The sequence below is a fragment of the Rhipicephalus sanguineus genome, chromosome 1, assembly GCF_013339695.2.
Source record: "Rhipicephalus sanguineus isolate Rsan-2018 chromosome 1, BIME_Rsan_1.4, whole genome shotgun sequence".
NCBI lineage: Eukaryota > Metazoa > Arthropoda > Arachnida > Ixodida > Ixodidae > Rhipicephalus > Rhipicephalus sanguineus.
The window spans coordinates 201,286,441-201,302,292 of record NC_051176.1 but is presented as its reverse complement, the minus strand read 5'-3'; the positions used below and the strand labels follow the sequence as shown (position 1 = coordinate 201,302,292).

Here is a 15,852-nt window from a genome sequence, read left to right as displayed (position 1 = left end):
TATATAGCATCATTTGTAGAGAGAAGAGGGAGCGATTTCTAGCTGACTGAGAATTCATTGTAAATTTCAGGCCCCGCACTGCACTCTAATGTCTGGATCGCATGTTCTCAGGAGCCTCGACTACCGATCAGCAGCATTTTCTGACCATGCTGAAAAAGTGTTGCAAGGCTCCTTTAAGAAAGAGAAATTGACAAGCACCCATTTGTAGCATGAAGCCATAAGGTATGGATTTCTCAGAAAGAAAATCTTAGTAGCCAGAAAATTCCTCCTGGTCCGGGGATCGAAATCGGGACCAACACCTTTCAGGGGCAGTCGCTCTACCAAGTGAGCTAACGAGGAAGCTAGCAAATGGCATCGTGAGGGCGGATTAATCGACAACTCAAAGCACACAGACAGAGTATATTGCGAATCGGTTCTGCAGAATCCCCCGGACCAAGACGAATTTTTCGACTACTAGGGAGATTTTCTTTCTCGGAAATCTGCATAGATTTCCTTGTGGCTTTGTGCTACGAATGGGTGGTTATCAATTTCCTTTTCTTGGCCTCCAGCATCGTGTGGCATGATATAGGGCTGTGCCAATCTCAGAGCAATGGAGATACTAAAGTGCAGTGCAATGACTGATGGAGATTGGAGGACATATAATTCAATATGGCCACAGTGGCATGACTTCTGGGTGTAGGTGGAACGACAAAAAATGGAGGAAAGCCCAGACTATGAAAGCGGTGGCTGTTTGATTACTGACAACCTTGTTCATACTAGCACACCTAAAAATACTTTATTAGAAAAGCTTTATAAAGGAGATGTCCTTTAGATGCACATGACACCTTTTATAAACAGTGTTACAGAGCCCATTTAAATGTTAATAATCCTTTATCTTCACACAAATGCACAGTTTACTACTTACAATGTCCTGACACTCTGTCATCTGCAAAAATAAGATACCAAATGCCTACTATGACAGAAGGCTAAGATTAAATTGGGCTGAAATGAAACAGTATTAGGAAAGGCACCTTAATGGGCTGTGCCGACTTCTCTTCTCCAGGGTCAAGGCACTCGCTCTCTGGAAGGCAAGTGCGACCCACAGCTCTGACACGAATGTCATCAACAATTATGTTGCGTCCTTGGAGTATGAAGCCAAATTCCCGCTTGTACCTGCATTCCATTAAAAAACGATTCTATGATATGGCTCACTATAATGGAGGCAATATCGAAATCAAGTATTCAATTTCTGTAACTGCTAGTACTGTTCTTACTGAGCTGCGTTGATGTCAGTAACCATGTACAAGTGCGAATTTTCAAAACTGTGTTCAAACTAGGCCATACAAACCTTGCCAATACATTTTTAAAGGTCGATGCTCCAAAGTAAACAAATTTATTAACAGTTCTGCATATAGTATTTCATATTAAAAGGCACTACAGATGCCGTACTAACCAAAAAGTATCATTACTGACATAAGAAAAACAAATTATGTTGATTTGCAAGTGGCTTTAGTGGGAATGAATGAATAAACTTTATTTAAGGTTAGTCGGACAGTTTCCTTTGGTCAAGGTGGGGGGAAAAGGGGATTAAACAAAATTTTTTACTGAAAAAATATTTTCAGGTTGGGTTCTTCCATTCTGTAACAAAGAATCAACCCACACAGAAATTTTTCACCTGATCATGGCTGTACAAATGGAGAAATTTTAGCTTATTGACATGCTCATTACACCTGCAGCAAAGCACATCTGAGAGATGTTCCACTTCAGCAGTTGACAGAAAGCCTACTTTAACACCACTGAGAGGATGCACTAGGCAGAATTCCAAACACACATGAAAAGGAGAAAGACAGTGGTGCTCCAAAGTAACAAACTGTCATGCATGGCACACTATTATACTGCTATGGCGCACGCTGCTACCAGACTCATTCTTTGTACATGCTATTCTATTTGGCATATTTCTCCATTCTATGGCTACATTTAAAAAAAATCACAACCTGCATAAAGACAAGCAGTGATCACCTGAGTTTTGGATAAAGACAAACAGTGATCAACTGACCTTGACATGAAGGACATTTCAAAGTTTCCAAAAGTGGATACAGACTGCCCAGTAGTAGAAGCAGGAGATGTATTCGTGCCACTCTTCATGAACTCAGGTGGGCACATGAGAGCGCAATCTGTCCGGTCATAGCGCATGTGAAGAAAAGGTTCTACAATGATGTTCTGCCTGAAGTAAAGGAAATATTACAATCTTAATCTATGTTTACCCATGGCCAGTTAATGACAACAGCATTTAACTTTTGTGTGCTTACATTTCAAAACCTTGACGCCGAAGTGCTTCCGTGCACTTCATACTCAACGCTTTGATTCTGGCATCAATCGTAGGGATGTTTCCTAAAAAAATGACAAAATTATCAATCCACTGTGAATTAACCACGCCATGATTTCCATAAAAAAATCCGACAGAAGACAAAAGTGCTCCACATGAAATTCACTGGGTATCAGCACAGCCCTAAAGTGTTGCAGAGAAATGTTCCTTAAAATCTGCACGATAACTCCAAGCTATTGATGTTTTGTAAAAGTGATGCTATAATAGGCATGCAGCTAATAGGAATTCCAAAAGTACAAGTCTACGTGTACATTTCTATTGAAACATTAAAAAGAAAATGAGGAAAATGAGTCTTCACTTGTGTTGAATTATAATACTATGCAGAAACAAGCTACAAGTATAAATATTATTTACTTATTTAGAACTGTTTAGAATCATTATATAAATAGGCACTGCATCTTTCTATTCTCTATTCTGACCACCAATTTTTCAAACTACACATTGGAAATAAAATACCACAGTGCTCTCACCAGCAGTATAGGTTAGAGAACATGGCTCCTGAGCCTCTTCCACAACATCGGCAAGTGCCATGCCATAGGCTGATAATATACCTGCATATCTTGAAGCAAAAAAAAAGAAGTGTGTACATACATACAATAAAAAGTGAAGCCTTCTGTGTAACTATGTTTACACAGCAAATGACAAGCTAGCAAGCACTGCTTCATGATTGTAGCTCTGTGATGCTATCTAGTAGCTTGACAGGATGGACAATGCAATATAATAATAATTTGTGAGGTTTTATGCGACAGAACCACCATCTATTATGAGGCATGGTGTAGTGGAGGGCTCCAGAAATTTAGACCATCTGGTGTTCCTTAACGTGCACTGACATCACACAGTACACTGGCCTCTAGCATTTTGCCTCCATTGAAATGCAGGTGAACAATGCAAAACATCTTGTACTTCACATTTAAACATGTCACATTGGAGAAATTTGGGAAAAGTTCTGCAATTTATTATTCTGCCTCGACCCAATGGTGTATCACAAGCAGTACGTTTCAGGCGCACTAACTCGCACAGGCCCACCAAAGGGGCATCACTTCCTTTAGTTTTTTGCTTGAGCCATAAAGAAATCAAACAGCAGCAACTTCCTTGCAGTTGGGCAACTGGGAAGACAATCTGAGCACAATGAACTAATTGATGTACTTTATGTATGAAGCTCAGGTGAATCAAGTCACACTGAGCTTTCACCAAGTTCATAGAAAAGATCTATAATGTTTTATTTCAGTTTTCCAAGCTTTTACTTCCCCCATATAACAAAGCAGTAACTTAGATGTGTCTTGAAAACTGTGAGGGAAGCACTGTCTATAAGCTTCAATAAAATTTGCTTTTTGCATAGTTATCCAGCACCCCTTACACTAATTGTAGCTTTCATTTTCTCATAACCCACCGCAGCTCACCAAGAGGCCATAGCCTTTCTGCACAGCCAAGTGTTCTTAACACAATTTGCAACCAGATGAAACCAGAAGTTTTCATCTAATTTTCAAATACTTTACTTCGTTACTAAAGGAGTGGTCTGTATGTCACATGCTTCACAGCAGAAGTATCCACTATGAATTACTGCTGACCTATGATGCAGTCAGTATATTACAAAGTATTTTGCAGCCAGTATAAGGTGTGCTGTGTGTCAATAGATTGTGGTTAGAATATGATGTAGTAAACATCAAGTGTTACCAATCAGTCCAGCAACAGATAATGGGTATTGTTAATCTGGACGACAAGATCATTAATTACACTGTTCTTACCATGGCATGCCGTGACAGTTAATGCAGTTCTATGCAGCCGGCACTTCTGTATCAGTATATTGGAGCTTGCAGACTGGTTGTGATATGTACAGTCCTCACGGATTGAAATGCCACAATTTAGGGCTAATTAATGCTTGAATTTTCGCTCCCACCATCTTCAGTTGTTGTAATATTGCCGTAATTTTGAGCCAAACACTTACATCAGAGCCAACCTTATTTTTAGCGGCCAGTTTCGTAGCAACATGATGCAGTGGCCTCGGGCAATTGCACATACCAGTCGTTATATGAAAGTTTTCATGCCACATTTTTATCTGCAAGGACTGCACCTAGTTCTGGGAAGTACGGCCAGAAAGCTTCTACTAAAGGGATGAATGTCGACATTTCAACCTCACATGAAGGTGGCACAAGCTTTCAAAATAAATTTGCACATAGAAGAGCTTGGCAGTTGTGAAAGTCAATCAAAGAGCAGTTGGGAAAGTGGCAACATAATGCACTATAATTTCTCATCCTTTTGTGCACTATGTTCAAGTAATGTTAAATATAAAAATAAGCCAACAGCCTAAACGTATAATTGATTACTCGTAACATTACTCTATAACCACTTGAGGCACTGTGGAACAAATTGTGCATGCCAAGGTTGTGCATTAAAAGCAAAAGCCCTAATGAAAATAACGTAATGCAGTTTAAATGCGCCACATACATATCAATCCACTTCTGATTAGACCTGCACTGCAAGCTTGAATAATAGGTGTAGTACAGCGTTTCAGTAAAACAAGTTGGAAGACAGACTGCTGGATGTTTGCTCTTGGAGTTCCCAAATGGCTGGATAAGTTCTTTCAAAGCATCTTAGATGTTATGTAGTTGATATTCTAATATCTGACATTCCTGTAGACAGTTCTTGAATTAACTCCCCATTCTGTAAATGCTGCTGTCTTTTGTGCATTGGCAGTGGCTTCAACCGCAAACATTGTTGTCTGGTAAGTTGAGTGATGCATGTGGAAAGCTAGGACTTCTTTTTTGATAAGGAGCCTTTAAAAAGGTGTTTTAAAGGCTCGAAAGCCAATTTTAAAAATTCTTACTGTGCCTCCAGTATACTTAAAATGAAAATTCTTTCAGCATATTTATCCCAAGATGAACTTAATTCCTACAAAACTGCACCCTAATATGCCCAATAGTTCCAAAGTTGCACACGAAGTTGCACACAAGCCCCTAAGCACAATTAGCTGACAAACAATATTTCACAATGTGCCTAAATAGCAGTCCACACACACATAAAATTCCCCACATCACACTGGACCCATCTGACCCATTACAATACCAACATCTCCTCTAAATTTCATTGCTCTAGCTCCTGTGGTTTTATATATGAATTTTCAGTTACACCTAAAATGGACCTTCTCTTATGCACATAGTTAGTTTCAATAAGAGCTCTAAGGTAACATACTGAAACAATCTGACAGAGTTCAAATGGGCATTTGACAAACAGGGAAATGGCATTACAGAGAGGAGGATGCAAAACCTACAGAAACAGCATCTCACCTGTGAATGAGAACTTTGGTCATGCCAAGAGCTCTGGCAATGGCACAGGCATGTTGTGCGCCTGCACCTCCAAAACAAGCTAGCAAATGTGTGGAAACATCAAAGCCTTTGCCTTGTGTCAGAGCTCGTATAGGGCGACACATAGACTCGTTGGCCACATTAATGAAGCCCATTGCAACTTGTTCCAAGGTCATGTGCTTGTTTGCACTACCTGGCTGGCTTTTCAGAAATGAATTCACCTGCACAAAACCATTGACATCCATACAACCAGACGTTCATAACAAAACAATGAAATAAATGATGTAGGTGCAGAAGGCCATTTACGAATCTACATCTAAACTTCAAGAGCAGGTTTAAATACCACATAGTGAAGCCCTATTGTAGTGCCTGTTACAGCATGGGCAATTGGCATGTTCTGAACTTCATTAGTTCTGCCCATTAAAACACCCACACCATTAACCACCTCTCTAGATAAAGTGATAATAAGAGGTACACAAAGGGGCTATATTTTATAATAATTTTTCTCGTTTTATTCTAATCTTATATAATTTGGTCAACGAAGTGGCCTATGTACTACTTAAAATTCGTTCAGACAAAAATAGCAACTAAGAGGCATGCAAGCATCAGTACAATAAAAGCTTGTTAATTCGGATTTCACGGGACCAGAAAAAATGTCAGAATTAACCGAATGCCAAATTATCGAAAGTATCAGGAAAACAATAAACAGGTGTCTATTACGTCAATGCACTTTCATTTTCTTGGTGAACATGCAAATCCAGTACTTGTCTTGCATAAGACCAGTGTAAAAGCCGCAATTTTCGTCATTCGCGACTTCGTTCACAATGTGACCGCGGCTCAAGACCCTCGTGTCTTAGGTCGAAGCGTGCTCTGAACTCCTCCCTTATTACGTACTGCCACCACATACATCACCACGGGCACGTGGCAATATTTTTTTCGTCGGGAAAATGGCCGGAAACTGATAGTTCGTCCATCACAATGTAGCAAGCGAGTTTTATGTCAGCATGCGGACCGTGGCTGAAGCACTTTATCTTCAACAGCTCCCACCATGTTTGAGTTTTGCACAATTGCGCGTACAATGCCCGAAGTCAAAACGAAGCTACTGAGTGCCACATTCGCTGTGGACGAAATCGTGGTCGCTAAAGACACAATAATAGCACCCACACAGTTCCGAAGGCATGCGCCCGACCTACGTGTGCCGAGTAACATTGAAAACGAAAGAAGTTTGCTGCTGCCGCTGCAGTGTTGCTCGCCAACAATGCGATTGCGGCAAGATTGTGAATGGCGCCCACGCCTTTCTGAAGACCCGCGGCCGTTTCAGTTGTTCATGAACGCCGTTTTCACTCCTTTGCATTGCACATTTGCGGCACTTTGTGCCTGGCGTGCTCCGAGGATCATCTGAATTAACCGGGCTGTGGCCAAATACGACCGAATTAACCCTTTGAGGGTAGATTTTTTTGCGAAATGCATCCCAAAAATGCACATTTTTTATTGCTGAATTACATTATTCAGACGAATCTATTTAGGAAAAAAAACTGTCTAAATTTTTTTTATGGTGACTGTAAAGTGACAAAAAGAAATCTTTTGTGTTGTTACATGTACATGGTTTCTTCATGAGTAACAGCAAGATAAATTATTAAAAAAACCAACACGACTGTTAAAAAATTATGCGTTGCAATAAATGTGTGTAGTTCACAGACATACAAAAATATGTGCACGAAGTGGAGTCAAATGGAAACACGGAGGGAGAAAAGCCACTTTTTATCCAGTCAGCATCCTCTCGCCACGCATGCTTTTGAGATGTCACTCGCTCATCAACATCTGAATCCCAACCCGTAAGCAACGCCTCATATGACGGGCTGACATTTACTGAATCAGATTCCGATTCACCAGCCAAGCAACGACTCCTCCGAATCACCGCAAGACTTACTTTTGCAGCCAAGAAACCGGCGAGCACTTCCATAGCGCAAGCAAACTGCATGGGTGAGCGCACTGAAGAAAATTGTGTAGCAGTGAGCGCGTCCGAAAAGCAAAAACAAGTCCAAAACCTATAATAATCATTCGTCTTATCGCCAACGAAATGGAAGTGGTTTTTGTAAGTCCCCGAAACAGGAAATGCAACCACAGCGGCATCGTTTGTGTCAGTCAGCGCCTGCACGGAAACAGGCGTAATCACTTACCGGGGAGCAATAAACGAGACAGTAACAAATCCACCACCTTTTGAAACATTCTAAACCAGAAAGCCATCAGTTTTGCGGGTGCAATAAGCAAGAACCAACCGAAGGACGAAACCGAAACTAGCAGGCACACCGCTGTAGTAGAGCATAAAAAAGAAATGGTAAGGTGGCTAGAATAGGGAGGTGTGCTGAGCGCAGCGCGTTTCCCTTGGCCGACAGGGTCCCTCTGCACGCCGATGCCGCCAGGGGCGCTGCTGCAGGGGGCGCGGGTACAGCCGCCGCTGTCGCAGATTGCCCGTTGGAAGGCTACCGCATGGAAACGCGGCGTCATATTTTTCTTTTCACCATTTACGTGGTCTTTATTGTACACTGGTCATGCATTTGTGAGCTGTGGTGATAATGCCTTATAAAACAAAAAAAACTGAATGCTGGTGCCTCGTTCCTGGTTGCTACGAAAACTCTGAAACCAATGAGCTGTATTGCGAAGAAATACAGTAATAATGATTTAGAAAATGTATGTTTGCCCTATTACAAAATAAGGTGGCGTTTTTTTTTTTTCTGGCAACCCAGCTTAAAAAATGAAACATCTAATACCCTTATAAAGGAAAGACTTGTGCTTGTGCCTTCGACTTCTAATGTTCGTTGAAAACAACGTGTTAGATATGGAAGCGTGATTACCATAGTTTGCCCCTTAGATCCACAATAACAGATCAAACGCTTTTAAAGATATACAGTTCGCATTATAGAGGATCATTATAGGTTTCCATTAAAAACCTAGTTTATTCTTTGACGCACATTCGTCGCGAGTGCACCCCTCAGATTATATTTGTACAAACGCTGCTATATACTGAATGTAAAAATATAAGATATTGGTTCTACAAGTAAACTCAATTCAATCCTTCACTTAGAATTTCATGATATTTTTTTTTCTGCTGATGCTAAACAAATGCCATTTCGATAGTTAAATGACCACTACACGATTAACTTGCTCACCTGTCAACAAGATACAGTTGCGACTGCTGCATCGGTATTAAAGGAGAAGGCAGGGTTAGGCATCTTCTCTCGTTCTCTTGAGTGGTCTTTTTCAATTTGACTTCCCGATCATACACAAGGAACTTAGCCGCGCTCCCTATTGGGTTGCAGAAATTAGCGCCTTTTTCTGTCTTCCTCTAATCACCATATACATACACCTATACATTGATTCCTGAAATATTGGCTATTGTTTTAGCAAACTCCCGTCAAATGAATCAGCAGCAGTCACAGTTACAGATTCTCTTTCGGTATGTTGAACACTTCCTGCGCCAATGGATTACACTCCTGAGCATGTTTTGTTATCTAATACCTGCAAATTTACAAAAATTTGGGTTGCTGAGGGTAAAGGGCCACTGCAGATTGTATCTGAATGAAATGGCGGACTCATGAGCCTCAGTATCTCTACCTCTAATCATTAATTTACCAGATACGGCTTATACGACATTAAGGTATAGAAATGCTTGTTTGCAAAGCGACATTGGCAAATTATAACTGGATAAATTGAAAGACTTCGTACATGTAAGATATTAATGGAATAAACAGCGTTGTGCATCTCGACAATTAGAAGTTTCTTACACCAGGTTACGCTGTCGAATTCCAGGAGTGAATTTTTATTCATATAATGCTGGTCTCACGGCGTCCCCGTTGAGCAAACTTTGCAATTAATTGAAACAACAGACCACTTCCCTTTATTCTTTCATCAATATTCCAATTAGAGAAAAACAGAAAAAGGTACCTCGTAGATCTACTTCAAAATATAGGAGTAGCAATAAGTGTTCCAATAAACTTATCATTTGGCACCACTAAATTAGGCTATAGTCAGAGGGATGTCTGCTATGCTGTATTCTGTTATATAAACATGACGAAAAGGTTACCCCTGTGGTTTATTTTTCTTTCCCTCTTCTTAGTTCCAAATCTATTTTGTCTAGATCGAACTTTTGTATTACTTCATATCTAGATGTTTACTACCACGAGGGTAAATAAATAAATCTATCTGATAGTATGACCGCTTACTCATTTAGCATTTTCATTTACTCGATGTTTTATTTTTAATATAACTTTCCAGTTACCCTTAGCTTCATATGTCTTATCTTGAAATACCCAGAGTGTGTGTAACGAATTTTTTTTCTTTCGAGGAAGTAGTTACACCAATCGACATTTGCTCATTGGTGCGCACCGCATCTCACTGTGATATATTTCTTCTCATGCTCATTCCTTCACGAAAATCAGCAAAGAAGGAAAGGAAGACGCTAGTGTGCCCTTTTTTACTGCACTCGCTGAAAGCGAAAAGAAAAACAAAATACGATTAACTCAGAAAAGTGTTGCAAGCGAAATAGTGCGAGACAGGTCTGCCGGATATGAGCAGTGCTACGTGGCACGTCGTCTGCTCGACTCCCCGCGCCCCTGCATACAGCGCCCCTTGCGGCATCGGCGCAATTTGGGGACCGGTTTCTGCGGCCGCTTTTCACACCTCCTAATTCTAGCCACCCTAGAAACGGAGAGGCATCGGTGCTAGAAAAAAATTCCACGTATTCCCGAAGTGTGGCAGCGCATGCCAAGCAAGACAAATGATCGAAAAAGGCACGCACTTTAAACATACAGGCAATGACACACATGTATGGCTAAACCCTTTGGTGCCTGTTAGGTGATGCCGTATATGTACGGCGTAAATCCTCAAAGGGTTAACTAGAGTTTGATGCCATTAAACAATACATATGCTGGCCCGGACTAGAGAGCTTGTCCAAATTATCCGATTTTCCAAATGAACGGGGATTGAATTAACGAGCTTTTACTGTATAAGAATTCATAATTTTTTTTGTTCAAGAAGATCTGCTGCATGGAATGTGAACCCTTTGAGACACTATGTACACAATTGTGTACACGACTTGTTTTTGTTAGTTGTAGAGACTACTGGCTAAGAAAGAGCCAGATACATTGAGCTTTGGATCAATTGAACCTCCTGCACAATAAATTTGTCTTCATTTAACTTCATTTCACAGTGCTGTTGCATACGATTACTTTGTTGAAGGCACTACCACGTTCGATGAGTCATTCGACGCGCTGATTCCCGCGAGCCACGTCTAAAGTATAATTTTTCTTTGCTCAAAATTGACATAACCGAAAACAAATTTGCACGATATTTCTAGCCTGAGCTTTGAAATCTGCTTCTTTACATTGGAACCATTCAGCTCACACTATAATTAGAATTTGTTGTACAAGTAACTTTTACACTGTAGTGTCAAACATGTTTTGCATGTAGCCTTGAGCTTATTTATTTATTTATTTATTTATTTATTTATTTATTATTTATTACATATACCTACAGCGCCCTAGTTGGGCATTATCGCAGGGGATTATTACATACATAACAATAGCACAAAGCAATATCAAAAAATACACGCTAGCATATACAGACATCAAGGTAAATGAGACAACACAGTATTACCGAGCTTAAGACAGTCCATTTTACTGACGTTCATGTAATATTTAAATTGATTCACAAGAAGTTCTCTATGACAGAAGAAAAGTTTGGTGCACATACTATATTATCGGGAAGCAGATTCCATTCTTCAATTGTTCGAGGAAAGAATGAAAACTTAAAAACCTTGATACGACATTGGTAGGGCCTTATTTTTCTTGAATTGTCACCTCTCTTAGAATGATAATGAGGCTCTTTTATATATATGTTTCTATCGATCCCCGTGTTACCACTGTAAATGTTGTACAAAAGCTTTAGCCTGACTATCTTTCTGCGCGTGGAAAGTAATTTCCATCCTAGTTCTTCTCTTATTTGTGAACTTCGAATTTTATAATCATAGTTACCCGTGACGAATCTTGCAGCTCTTTTCTGAACACGTTCTAACTTATCTTCAAGAACATTTGTGAAAGGGTCCCACGCTGCTCATGCGTATTCCAACATGGGCCTAATATTAGTCAGATACAACGTTTCCTTTAACGCTTTGGGCGCATACTTGAAATTTCTTTGAAAAAAGTGCAATAAGCGACATGCTTTGGCACATGTCTTGTCAATGTGCGATGTCCAGTCCAATGTCGCAGTTAAAGTGACACCCAGGTATTTCACTTCATTAGCACACTGCACTAATACATTGTTTAGAAAATACGAACTAGACACCTTGTTCTTTTTGTTAGTAAATTGCACATGATAGCATTTTGCTATGTTCAAATCCATTTTCCATTTGGCACACCAAGAACAAATTTTATCGAGATCAGACTGCAAGATACTCGCATCCTCAGCACATCGCACAGGATGATATACAACGCAATCATCTGCATATAGTCTGACATTTGAAATGAGACCCTCACTGAGATCATTGATAAAAATGAGGAACAGTAGTGGCCCAAGCACCGACCCCTGAGGCACACCAGAACAGGCACCAAAGGGTTTAGCCAAACGACGTCAGTCATTTGTGACGCCGCACAATTCGGTACTACTTTGTGCTGCCGTTTGAACAAATAGTCTTTCAGCCAACCGTAAAGTGAATCAAGAAGACCAAGAAATGACAGTTTATATAAAAGTAAGCTGTGCGGGACTACGTCAAACGCCTTTCTGAAATCAATAAAAACAGCGTCTATCTGAGTGCTATTGCTAAATCCGAGTGTGACCCCGTGTAAGAATTCAGTAAGTTGAGTGGCACAGGACAACCCAGCACGAAATCCATGTTGGGTCGGAATGAAAAATCTATTGTTTTGTTTAACCCCTTTTACTCCTCTTATAACTTTTCACGTTTTTTTTTGTTGATACACTGCCTGGTGTATTCATACTTGCATGTATTTACCCACTCCCTTCTATATGTATACTTGGCCTTGAAAGTAAATGAACAAACAAATACCAATAAGTTATGAATCTCTCAGATCAATAGAGTATGTTTAGTTCCTCAACATTAAATACATACCGTGAGTTGCCTGAAAGACAGTAATTTAGTCACATTACAAGGCACTACAACTGTAATAACACGGTTTGTGTGCGTCCTCCCTAGATCCCTGTTATTTCTATAACTCACTGTTTACCTCGTGCGTGAGCCTACGAAAAGCTGCTACAGCAGCTTCTTTATCCAGTGGCTCTTTTTCCGATGGGCCAAAAATCTTGGGGAAATAGTCTGGTAACAGCCGGCCCAAGCACACGTTGGCATCAGTCACTGTTAATGGACCCCCTGAAAAAAGTTGGTGTGGTTAGGCTGCTATAGGATTACACAACAGGGAAAGTTATAAAAGCATGAAGAAATACATTTGTATCACTATTAGTGTTTTGCTTTTCAGGCAAAATGGTGACTTTTTTAAACAGCCCCATTAATATTGAACATTGTCTGCTTTCTGTAAAAATTAGGCTGCAGAAGGCCTCTGCAGGCCCAAGTAGATTTGTGATTGGTTGTTGGTTGTGAGCATGTTTTTAAATAAGTTTCTTTGTGTGAGAGGAAAGCAGAAAGATGACATGTAGACAGTAGTCACCACAGTAAACTATTGCAATGTCAACTTGTGTGTTGGCGATGAATGATTGATGACACATGTGATGCACATGAGGCTATGCTTGACTGTTGTGAAATATCAGACAAGCATCATTGAACTGGAGCACAAGGTTGAGCAGCATTTTATCAAAGCTCTTTTCATGATGATGGTACTGTAAAAAGGTTTGATTTTCTTACCAAGAGTTATTTGCTTTAATTGCCTTACTTTCGGAGATTTTTGCAGTACTACTGGTGTCATAAATGTTATCGTCTGTGCAGGACCTTTCAAGCTACAAATAAATTTGTGTGAATGCATGTCTGTGGACGCAGGTTTTATCGACTGTACAATATATTACGGCAAACATTCCCTTAGTAATTAAATCAACAAGCATGGGTCACACGCGCGGAGACAAATGTGAACAGATCTCACTCGATGACCACAAACACTCAATGCCGCAAAGCTAGTATGACGAAGAGCGCATACAAAGGACAGCAAATGCACTGCATTGCCTCACACTTGTGCGCGCCTCTGGAACATTGAAGATAACATTATTTCCAAAACTAGGTGCATCTTTGTATTGAGACTGGTTCACTATGAATATACTAATCAAGGTATTGGCATTACAGTTCTTGGTGGCATTGTTCAGATAGTGACACTTCGGGTCCAGGAACAGGTTTGCTGCTTCAGGGTGAACCATCAGCACTCTCACTATTTTGCCAGTGTCACTACTGCCAGCCAAGGTCATCAGTGATGGGCACTAGCCCACCCACAACTGAGACCAACGTGAAACAGCGGAGCTGTTTAAGTCGAGCATTGGTCTGTGACGGGTGAACAAAAATGATCACCATCATGAACCAGCATGCACTCTCATCATCCTCTTCGTCACTTTCTGCTTCATTTCCAGAACACATGGGCCGATTTGTCCGGCATGGCCTGCAATAACCCTGATGGCCAAGAGAATGAGTACAGAGAGAGAAAAAGAAAAAAAGAGATAGAAAGAAAGAGAAAACGAGAAATTCTTGGTGAAAAAACATTTTTGGCGAGGCGGGATTCAAACCCGCATACCCACAATCCCAAGGTGAGTGTAGTAACCACTCAGCTATTGAGGTACACTAGCAGAACATAGCATAGCCTTGTACAGTATAGTATAGCAAGGGGGCAGAAAAGGGAAGGGAAGGTGAGGAGGAGAAATGTCAAACAGAAAGTGACAGAAAGAGAGACAAAGAGAGAGAATCAAAATAAAAGAGAGCGAAAGAAATAGATAGAGAGAGAAAGAAGGAGGAAGCGAGAAAGAAATAAAAAAAAAGAAAGAGAGAGAGAGAAATGCAGGAAAGATAGAAAGACAGAAAAAGAAATAGACACAAAAATGTGATGGAAAAAAGGGAGAGCAAGACAGAAAGAGAAGGAAAGAGACAAAGAGAGAGAATCAAAGAAAGAGAGAGAAGAGATAGAAATAAAGAGGAAGCGAGAAATAGAGAGAGAGAGAAAGGGAAAAAAGATAGAAAGAGAATGAAATAGACAGAGAGGGAAAGAAAGAAATGGGAACAAATAGAGACAAAAAGAGATAGAAAAAACAGACAGAAAGAGAAAGGAACAGATGAAGAAAGAAAGGTAACAAGGAAGGCTGCCCCGCTACGCTCTTCCTTCAGGCTTGGCACTACTAGTGCGAAGCTGCTTTTATTTTTTTTGTAATTACGATTGATTTGAAATAATGTTTAAAAAGAAGTAAGAAAAATTTCACTAACATGAGAATCAAACCTGGGTCCTCTCAACCAAGAATCGAACACCCATGCAACATGCCACAAAAACCTGAACAGAAAGTGACAATTTGTGGAGAGCATTTATCACAAGCAAGAAAAAACAAGGAGGAGAACATCTAGCCTTGCAAGATATGCAGGTAAATGCCCTGCCTAGTTGCCTCCTTTAAGAATATGTGGAAAACATGGTCATCCTTCGTTTTCCATATGTGGAAAACATGGTCATCCTGCCGTGGGCAGGCGAACAACAGGGCACACACAGCGTGACGGAACAGTTCACATGCAGGCAGCCTTTGACCCATTCCGCATACAGCATCGAGCAAGGTTGAGCTGACTAAGGTGAAATTATGGAAGTGATGTGAAGTTGCCAGCCTGAACCTAGAGGAGAGAATGGTAGGAACACAACCTCACTGAGATTGGTGTGCACCAGGCAGTAAGAAAAAAGCAGAGGAAGAAAAACAGCACAGAAAATCAGTGTTTCCATAGGTAGCTTCTGTGAGCTGAGCTGCAGCAGTTAAGCTGGTTCCCTCAAGGTGATGTCATCAGGTAGCAAGTAAATGACTGAAAACAGCCTCTTTTCAAGCAAAGCAATCTGTGGCAAAGCAAAGCAAAGCAAATCTGTGCAAAGCAATCTGTGGCAGCAGCAAAGAGAGATATCACTACATTGCTAAACAGTAACAAAGTAATCTTTATGTTACTCGCAAGTGCTGATGCCCCTCACAAGTGAACTCTCTCACAAATGTTGTTGCCCCTCA

At 40.5% G+C, this 15,852-nt stretch overlaps 1 protein-coding gene across 2 annotated transcripts in view; it reads right to left on the bottom strand.

The window, feature by feature from the left end:
• LOC119405450 (5-oxoprolinase) overlaps positions 1 to 15,852 on the bottom strand; it is a 98,446-nt gene that overhangs the window by 55,877 nt on the left and 26,717 nt on the right. The window contains exons 11-17 of one of the 2 annotated variants that reach the window (XM_037672289.2): positions 12,906 to 13,048; positions 5,650 to 5,888; positions 2,836 to 2,924; positions 2,289 to 2,370; positions 2,036 to 2,203; positions 1,011 to 1,152; positions 905 to 925 (exon numbers count right to left, since the gene is read on the bottom strand). In XM_037672289.2, coding sequence (XP_037528217.1) covers positions 905 to 925; positions 1,011 to 1,152; positions 2,036 to 2,203; positions 2,289 to 2,370; positions 2,836 to 2,924; positions 5,650 to 5,888; positions 12,906 to 13,048 — 884 coding nt within the window. The remainder of the gene's footprint in view (positions 1 to 904; positions 926 to 1,010; positions 1,153 to 2,035; positions 2,204 to 2,288; positions 2,371 to 2,835; positions 2,925 to 5,649; positions 5,889 to 12,905; positions 13,049 to 15,852) is intronic. The other variant, XM_037672296.2, reaches the window with a different exon arrangement.